This window comes from Bicyclus anynana, chromosome 15 (genome assembly GCF_947172395.1).
Source record: "Bicyclus anynana chromosome 15, ilBicAnyn1.1, whole genome shotgun sequence".
In the NCBI taxonomy this organism is placed as follows: Eukaryota; Metazoa; Arthropoda; class Insecta; order Lepidoptera; family Nymphalidae; genus Bicyclus; species Bicyclus anynana.
Window position 1 is genome coordinate 3,201,159 of NC_069097.1, and position 9,874 is coordinate 3,211,032.

At 36.3% G+C, this 9,874-nt stretch overlaps 1 protein-coding gene across 1 annotated transcript; it reads left to right on the forward strand.

Annotated features, from left to right (window-relative positions):
• Positions 1 to 5,971: 5,971 nt before the first annotated feature.
• On the forward strand, positions 5,972 to 7,413 carry LOC112044917 (uncharacterized). The gene has a single exon (XM_024080924.2). It carries the CDS (start codon positions 6,109 to 6,111, stop codon positions 6,670 to 6,672), a length of 564 nt encoding a protein of 187 aa, XP_023936692.1. The 5' UTR covers positions 5,972 to 6,108; the 3' UTR covers positions 6,673 to 7,413.
• The last annotated feature ends 2,461 nt before the right edge of the window (positions 7,414 to 9,874 follow it).

Below are 9,874 nucleotides of genomic sequence, written 5' to 3' on the forward strand. Positions count from 1 at the left end.
ACAACCCATCAACTTTAGCATATTATTGCAGATTCATCGACATTCAAGCTCAAAAAAAATATAAATGAAGGTCAAAAACAGAGAAGCCACCAATTTAATCTCAAAATGATGTCTATTAAGATGCTAACAAGATTGTAAACGTTCCGTAACAAATTATCTATTATTGACAGGTACCTACCATTTTTAGGGTACCGTGGTCAACAAGGAACCCTTACATTCGCCGTATCACTTATTACTGGAAAACTGTAATTTCGCAAAAATAATGTAATTATTATTAAAAGTAATCTAATCAAATTACATCTTGACTAATTAAATGCTTAAAAGTACATTAAAATCCATTCAGTACTCAATACAAAACTTGACGACCATTCATTATAAAAATCCAACTAGCTGACGCAGCACGGTTTCACCCGCGTGGTTCCCGTTTCCGTAGGAATACAGGGATAATATATAGTCTATAGCCTTTCTCAATAAATGGGCTATCTAACACTGAAAGAATTTTTCAAATCGGACCAGTAGTTCTTGAGATTAGCGCGTTCAAGCAAACAAACAAACTCTTCAGCTTTATAATATTAGTATAGATTGTCTATACGAACATGTTACCTTAAAACAATGCGAAACGCCAAACGTAGTAGTCCATCATCATCATCATTATCAACCCATATTCGGCTCACTGCTGAGCTCGAGTCTCCTCTCAGAATGAGAAGGGTTAGGCCAATTGTCCACCACGCTGGCCCACCCAACGCGGATTGGCAGACTTCACACACGCAGAGTATTATGAAAATTCTCTGGTATGCAGGTTTCCTCACGATGTTTTCCTTCACGGTTTTAAGACACGTTATTTAATTTCTTAAAATGCACACAACTGAAAAAGTTGGAGGTGCATGTCCCCGACCGAATTCGATACGAACAAGTTACCCTAAAACAATGCAAAACGCCAAACGTAGGTCCATATGAATGCCTAATAGCTAAAAGTAATAGACTACGAAGAGATAGTTATAAATTATGTTAAAGATAATGCAATATCAATCAATATGCTTGGAACTTGCAGTTTTTAGGGCAGCCATTGCAAACAATGCGTGCAGTCTGGGCCCCTGGTTCACCGCGCCCGTGTTTGGAATATTGATGCAGTCGCCACACCCAATAGTACATATTGGTACAATCAAAGATGATCGTTATCTGTAACAGAACAGTTTTTGAATATTTAAAAAGTTAGCAACAATGAATGTCCTTTGTCTATACTAGGTTACAAAAAAATATTTTAAGGGTAATTTCATACGTTTTTTTATAATTAACTGCCATAAGAAGCCACTGGCATGTATCTCAATAAGTTTAAAATTAATATTAAAAGCAAGCTTAAAGGAAAGTCTTACAATAGTGTTAATCTATACTAATATTATAAAGCTGAAGAGTTTGTTTGTTTGTTTGATTGAACGCGCTAATCTCAGGAACTACTGGTCCGATTTGAAAAAATATTTTTGTGTTAGATAGCCCATTTATCGAGGAAGGAGGAAGGAATATATATATCCCTGTTTCCACGCGGGTAAAACCGCGCGGCGTCAGCTAGTGATTATATATAAGTGACTAATCATTATCGTTAATATCTGATAGTTAATCGTTAACAATAATAACTTAATATTAATTTATCGTAAAACACGGCCAAAACTCACGTTTCGAACCTTTACGGCGCTCTTAGTCATGGTCGTGCTGCGTAGCAAGAACCAGTTCGTAACTAAGGGCCCCGTATGGGTTCGCAACTAGTCGGGATTACTCCGAGGAAACACTCACGTGATGTTTCACGTGAGTTATGGCCGTGTTTCATAATAAACTAATATGAATAACACTCACGATAGTTTAAAATCTAAAATAAAATTATTATTTACTAAGATAATGATTTAACATTGAAACAAACATACACAAACACAATACGGCAGCCTAATTTACATACGAAATGTAGTCAGCTACCTACACAATGGTTAAGGTGAGAAAAACCCAGCAAATGCCGTGTAACTAACAAATTCCTTATGAGCGAAAGGAAATAATTTTTAAGGAAATACTTACCTTTATGAATGAAAGACTGTAATAGCCATTATACCTCATTTTATGAAGGCTGAAAGAAATAACTTAAAAAGAAAAGAAAGAAAGAAAGAAAAGAAAGAAAAAACAGAAAAGAAAGAAAAAACAGAAAAGAAAGAAAAAACAGAAAAGAAAGAAAAACAGAAAAGAAAAGAAAGAAAAGAGAAAGAAGAGAGAAAATAAAGAAAGAAAATAAAGAATAGAACGAAACATAAGAAAAGCAAGTTTAAAATTTTTGCCGCGAAGCTAAGTGACTGGCGGCTGGGAACATGTTTCTCATATTATGAAGAGTTTCTCATATTATATTCAAAAAAAATATATTTTTGACAGCTACAGATAGGACAGTTGACGATCTAAACCCTTGAAATCCTCTTCCAAAGTCACTATAGTCCAGCCCTTGAATCGCGGTGGTTTTAGGAAATGGAGTAGCAGGCATTAAAAGCCCACAATCGTACAAACATATAAACAAACATATATACAAAGATACTCGTATGTTGCTCAATAATCTCCGCTATCTTCCAGTGAAAGTCCCAATAAAATCGATTAAGCCGTTGTGTTTTAATATCGAAAAAATGACTATAAGCATTTAGGAAAACATAGTTATTTCAAAAAATTCACAGACTGAGTCACAGATGGTCCAAATATTATACAACAATTTCTTTGGTAAGCGGAAAGCCTAACTACGTCGAAGCTTTGTTTCAATAACTCAGTATGTTACGTGCAGAATAATTATGTTAACAATGCCTAATCGGTTACATAACAATATATTATGATGAATCTATTAATAGTACTTCTAGAATGCCTATTAATGGACCTGTTCACATCACTGGCTGTACAATCAATAGAGGATAGAGATGCTACGTCACTAAAGTCGTTAAGAGAAAAAGAGTTTTGGACCGTTGACTAAAGTACTGAGTGTTGGCTTATGACGCATTTTAAAGGTCTATTCGGTCATACAGTTGATGACCTCTTTGGTATAATTGTTTTTTTACTGATCATTACTAATGGGTCCGCAGTAGTGTCACTTAGGAGCTTGGACGAACGTAGAGAGTCTGACGGGGGAATAAAACGTAATTTTTAAACGGCCTCCGTGTCGCAGTAATATGCGCATATGCGCGGTGGAGTTACAACCTCCTAACAAGTTAGCCTGCTTCCATCTTAGATTGCATCATCACTTACCATCAGGTGAAATTGTGAGAAAATAAATATCTGATGAATTTAACGTCTGCTCTAGTTTCTTTTTTTAAAAAAGAATATTTGCTATTTATTTTAAATATGACCAATATTCCCATTCCCCTCCAACTAGTCGGGAATGACTGTATTAGGAGTGGGTAGGACAATAGACCAACGGAACAGAAATCGAACCACCACCTCTCGGTGATGAGTCCGACCGGTCTTACCGTTGAGCTATTGAGGCTCTAGCATTAGTCAAAAGTCAGCCCCATAATAAAAGCTTTTCAGAATTTAGAGTTATCGAAATCGAAAAACAATGCATGAAAACAAATATCGCTACATTAGGTAACACAAACTACACGGTTCATTCTACATGAAGTAGGAGAAAGTCCCGCTGTTTTCAAATTAACTTGCACTTGCAACGAATGCCGGGAAATGTGCCGCCGTAGTTTTCCGAAGAAACCAATCGTCGGGCGCAAGCTTCACGTGCTACGATCGAATCTAATTTAGTGGAAAAGTGTCACGTGTCACCTGCTCAGTGCTCACGCGACATACCAGCCGCTTCTGGGTTCCAATCATAAGGAACAACAAGTTTTACGTCTCGGTTCGTATGTATGTGTGACTATAAATCGATTGAAAGCGAAATTAATTAGCAAAATGCTTTTCGCTTAAGCCGTTTACCGTGATAGCCCAGTGGATATGACTTCTGACTACGATTTCGGAGGGCTGGGCTCGTATCCGGTCCGGGGCATGCACCTCCAATTTGTCAGTTGTGTGCATTTAAGAAATTAAATATCACGTGTCTCAAACAGTAACGAATTTTCTTAATTCTCTGCGTGTGTAATGTCTGCCAATCCGCTTTGGGCCAGCGTGGTGAACTACTGGCCTAACCCCTCTCATTCTGAGATGATCGTGCCTTCGTGACCATTAAGTTTAAGTTTAAAGATGCTATAACCATATAAACTAGCACATGAAATCACAGGCATGTCTCTCAATATGTTCAAAGTTTTTATCAAACGCTAGCTTATAAAAAAATCGTATAATAGTGAATATATAAACGACAACAAAGCTTGGAAATGAAATGTATTACATGAAAAGCTACTTATACACCTATTGTTAAATAGTAATAATAGTCCTCCACGCTGGCCCAATGCGAATTGGCAGACTTCACACACATAGGGAATTAAGAAAATTTTTAGGTATCCAGGTTTCCTTACGATGTTTTCCTTTACCCTTTGAGACAAGTTATTTAATTTCATAAAATGCACATAAATGAAAAGTTGGAGGTGCATGCCCCGGACCGGATTCGAACCTACGCCCTTCGAATAGAAGGCAGAAGTCACATCCAGAGTCTAACACACTGGGTTATCACGGCTCAGGTTAATGCCTACTTAATATAATTAACTTATTCTTTTTGATAACACATTGCTGTGTTAAAAACGCAGGCGGTCTATTCTTAAACAGTTTTATTGTAATTATAATTATCCGCCTGCGGCTTTTATTTATTTATTCATTTACTTCAATTAATTATTCATTTATAATGGTCAGGTTTTAACTTTTACTATTGGTTCTTAGTGGTAACTTAAAACAACGAGTTTGCGTTAAATAAAAAATGGGTTCTAAAAATCAAAACTAAAAAAAATAATAATTAAACTAAGAAACATACCTTTAAAAAACACATGACGAACATAAGTAAAAATTATGACCACTTTTATAATGCTTAATACAATTTACATAATAACAAATAAGATTGACGTAACCAGTATAATATTATATATTGTAGACCAAATATATTGTTTAGAAAATGTATTTGTGTTATGATGTGGTGTTATGTCCATTAATGTTATATAAGAGAAGCCTGTATATCTAAAGCATCTACGCTTTGCTTGGTTTGGAGCATATAATGAGCAACAGCTCATTTAATTTATATTCTAAATATTTATCTTTGTGAGTGTTGTGTAGATGTATCTGTAAGTGAATGTGAACTATATATTAACAGTACCTACTTGACGGCCTCCGTGGCACAGTGGTACTCGCGGTGGATTTAAAAGACGGAGGTCCTGAGTTCGCACCCCGGCTGTGCCGATTGAGATTTTCTTAATTGATACAGGTCTGGCTGGTGGGAGTCTTCGGCTGTGGCTAGTTTCCACCGTACCAACAAAGACATACCGCCAAGCCATTCAGCGTTTTGGTTCGATGTCGTGTAGAAACCGGAAGTAGTGTGGATTCCTCCTACTCCTAACAAGCCCTTTACCATCACTTATCATCAATTGAGATGATAAGTGATGGTAAAGGGCTTGTAAAAAATTAAAAAAAAATTATGAATGTCACTATATGTATGTTTTTAGTGTATGTAATAAATAAATAAACCTCAATAGCTCAACGGTAAAAGGGTCGGACTCATCACCGAGACGACGTGGTTCGATCCCCGCACGATGGACTATTGTCGTACCCTACACTGTCTTATACGATTAGAGGGGAATGTTCGTCATATTTAAAAAGTATCTGGCAAATATTAAAAATAAGTCAAGAAGATATAAAAATGAAAGCAGGAAGAAAACACGCGTTATTTTCTTAGGGGCGTGTGGAGGCCTGCCGGCGACACCGTCAGGTTTGCGTGTACGTGAACAGTTGCATGGCCGGACACGTTCCCTACCACGCATGCGCCAAAAAGTCCTTAAATAGTTGCCCCCTGCGTCCAGAGCGGCAGTTTGCGACTCCTACCCGGAAAGCTAACATACACTCTCTAACCCTACTACCGAGTACGATCTACGAAAAAGTTTCAACTTAAAACATTTTCCAAAAGAAAAAAAATTTAAAAGACATTTACGAATACAAAAAGTGCTAAGTTCGTTGATAATGAAGAGCAAGCTGGGAATCGACTTTGCGTCAAGTGATCAGTTCGTCGAGCTGGGGATGAACACCGTCGGGGAAACAGCCAAAACGACAACGCGACGGGAGTCCGTGGCGCCGAAGATTGTGGTGTGTCCACCAGTGGAAGAACCGTCTGAACAAGTGACAACAACTCGCGGGACACGGTTGTTGAAGGCGCTAAGTAAACGCCTCTCCCGAAGATCTGCGGACGCTGACTCTCTGGGCAGTTCGAGCAGCAACGACAGCATGTCCTGCGAAACCGCGCGAACGGACGGCCGCTCCTCGAGCTCTTCGAGCGACTCCGGCAGCGACAATTCGGAACGCCAACGCCGCCACCGTTCGACAGTATCCTTACGGCGGGTTTTCCAAAACCTCAACCTAACCAGCCGCTCGCAGTCCTGCTCACCAATAGAACGTCACCGACAACCCAAAAAGCAATCACAACCAAAACGCATTCTCCGACCTCCAGTCACCTACACATACGTCAGAGGATTGTCCGGCTTACCCACCCAAAGAGTGCCCCGACACACAGTAGGCCTAAACCGGTAGATAAATACATCGGCAATTTGGAAGAAGAGGAAATTAAGACTGCTTAAATATAATGTGACAGTATTAAAATCGCTAGAGGACAGTTTACGTCATATCAGTAGAATCGGGTGTATCGAGGGCCAGTTATATTAATAAGGCGATTGGAATATTACAATTTTTAACATCTATGTACTCACGTCATGCAGTGTAGTCTGCGTTAGGTATTATGGGAAATGTAAAAGACTGTATTGATACGATTTATTGGGAATCTGGAAATAAGCTCATTTAAATCAGCATTTTAATTAAACAAGTCATTTTAAAAAAACATGGGCAGAATATATTGCATATTTATACATTATTACAGTAGTGTTTGGATAGGTAAAGAAAGAATACATCGGTTCTGTATGTAACCCGTAACAAGAATAGTGCCTTTCCAGAGAGGAATGTAGTTGTAGGTTTATCTCGTATATTTGTACTATATTCAAGTGTATTTTTTTTTTCATTTGCATAATGGCAAAGGAAAAAAATTTACATAATTATTATTCTTTATATTTCTTAGATCAATACACCTTTTCACATATGTACTGTACCCATTGATAACTATGTTTTTAAATGCATACTAAGGAAAGTAACTAAGTTTGAATTGTGCACCCTTGAACTCCGTTTATAGCTATAAAATGTAGATAGAATAATTGATTAGATTGTAAGTCATTTTTATTGTATAGATTTTGGTATTTAAAAAATAAAAAATCATGAAATTTATATGAGATTATTCTTTACATGCTTACCTACCCCTTTACCTTTACTTTAATACACACTAATTTATTAAAATGTTATAAAAAACCGATATAAAATATTATATCTTAAATTATATTAAAACCTTGAAAAACAGGTTTTTCAATAAAAAAGCCTATTTTGTTACTGCAATTATGGCTCAAAAATTAAATTATATAATCATTTAAAATATATATCTATTTTCATGTAAATTTTACAAAGATTCTAAATTATAACTATTACAACAACTAAAAATGAAAGGTTGCTACTACATAAAATTATAATTTAAAATAAATACATTAGTACATTTTTCAGTTGTAAAAAAAATATAGGAATATCAGAATTTGAGCGATTCTTTCAAAACTGTTCTAGTCTAGAAGAAGCTTTATAATCAATATTACACAGCATTGTGTGTACAAATAGAGGAAAGATTTGTACGTTTGTTTGTGTGAATTAAATAGGCTCTGAAGTTATTGGACCTATTTAAAATACTCTTTCACCATGGGATGAATACTATGCGGGTGAAACCGCGGGACTTCTGCTAGTATTAAAATAAGAAACGCAGCTAGCCACTCACCATCATCAGTTATATCGGCTGTCAAGCCTTTAGTGCTGCAGGCATGAGCTTAATTGATCTTCAGTGGCTGACATTATAGTCATGTAATTTTTGTTAGTATATATGCCAGACCATCTTTCTTACCCCTAAGAGGGTTCCTAATTGTGGAAATAATACAAAGATCATGCAGCGACCATAGACCAAACAGATTAATTCATTATGTATCTTACTAAATAAGTTTTTCTATTCTCTATCGGATTTTGTGCTACACCACAAAATCCACAGCATCAATAAATTAATAATTAAAATTCCTATCAAGTGTACTTATAAAATAAATTAATATAGTTGTACCGGTAAAATCTATAAGTTTGCGTCTACTTGAGCATAAACCTCCGCTGTAGCTCCGCCTACGCGAAAGCGTTGAAGCCTTCCTCGGGAAAACGTGATCGAGAGAAAAAATAATAATATTCCACAAGTCTCAGGTACTAAATAATTTACATATAAACCTAACAATTTCTTTTAAAAATCAATTATATTTGAATATTGTTATTTTTTAACTGGTATGCATTTATTAAGTTATAGGTAACATGATTAGGACACTAAAATAAAAATTTCTTGTGTTATGGTTTAATCGTTTAAACTGTGCCATAAAAGGTAAATTTTTGTTAATCTCAGTTACGGTTAAATGTTATTGTTGTTCTTAAGTTTTGATCAATATTTAGGTGGACGTACCTAAATATTGATCAAAACCTAAGAACAAACAAACTCGTCCGATGTTCTGGAACGACGACCTATTAGCGTAACTTGTTAAACATTTGGTAACCCGTATAATATCGAAACAAATCGCCTGCTATTATATTGAATAGTTTGAAAACTAATATTGACATTCCTACAAAATTTAGCATAAGTAGAACATTCTGGCTTGGCACTTTTAAAAATGAACTAATAAACATTATATTTAGTTTATAGCTCGGTCAATTTAACACCTAAAATATTATATGTAAAGCTACATAAATTCCCATAAAACTTTGAATTGGTAAAATCATTAAAAACTAACGGATCGTTGGAACTAATACACTCTTTTTTAGCTATATGGGACTTAATAATAATAATATAGCCTCGGATGTCTAATTTGGCTGTTATAAGTACGATGTCGTGTAGAAACCGAAAGGAGTATGAATTTTCATCCTACTCCTAACAAGTTAGCCCGCTCTCAAATTAGATTGCATCATCACTTACTGACGCTTCGCTGGCGGTACGTCTTTGTCGGTAGGGTGGTAACTAGCCACGGCCGAATCCTCCCACCAGCCAAACCTGGACCAAGTAAGAAAACCAAAGGTAAATCCACCGCGCATATCACTACGCGGGCGCCTACGGTGGCCGTCAAAAATATGTAAATAATAAGCCCTCATTCGCACGAGAGTTTTTTAACGGATGATAAAAAAGCGTTCAAATACAACAATTTTTTAATGTTTGTACTAACACGACAGCGTTTTTAAAACACAACGTTTTTATTCGAGCAGTGTTGTATTTTCAATTTTGGAGGTTGGAAATAGACCTTCATTTAACTTCATACTATATTTGAACGCTTTTTAACGTCCGTTAAAAAAGCTCTCGTGCGAATGGGCCTTTACTATCTACACTTTTTTGACGGCCTCCGTGGGCCAGTGATATGCGCGTTGGATTTACAAGACGGAGGTCCTGGGTTCGATCCCCAGCTGGGCAGAGTGAGGTTTGAGATTGATAGTAAATGTGTAAACAGTGTAGATAATTAAATGATCGCCAAGCTCACGGCCCTGATTGTTATATTATAAATATTCTTCTTATATATATTATGTTATTAACAGATTTTACGCCCTCGACTTGTTTACAAGAGAAAAATTTTGCTCTCTT

Coding starts and splice junctions, on each gene's coding strand:
- LOC112044917 (XM_024080924.2), top strand. CDS start 6,109: ATGAAGAGCAAGCTGGGAATCGACTTTGCGTCAAGTGATCAGTTCGTC.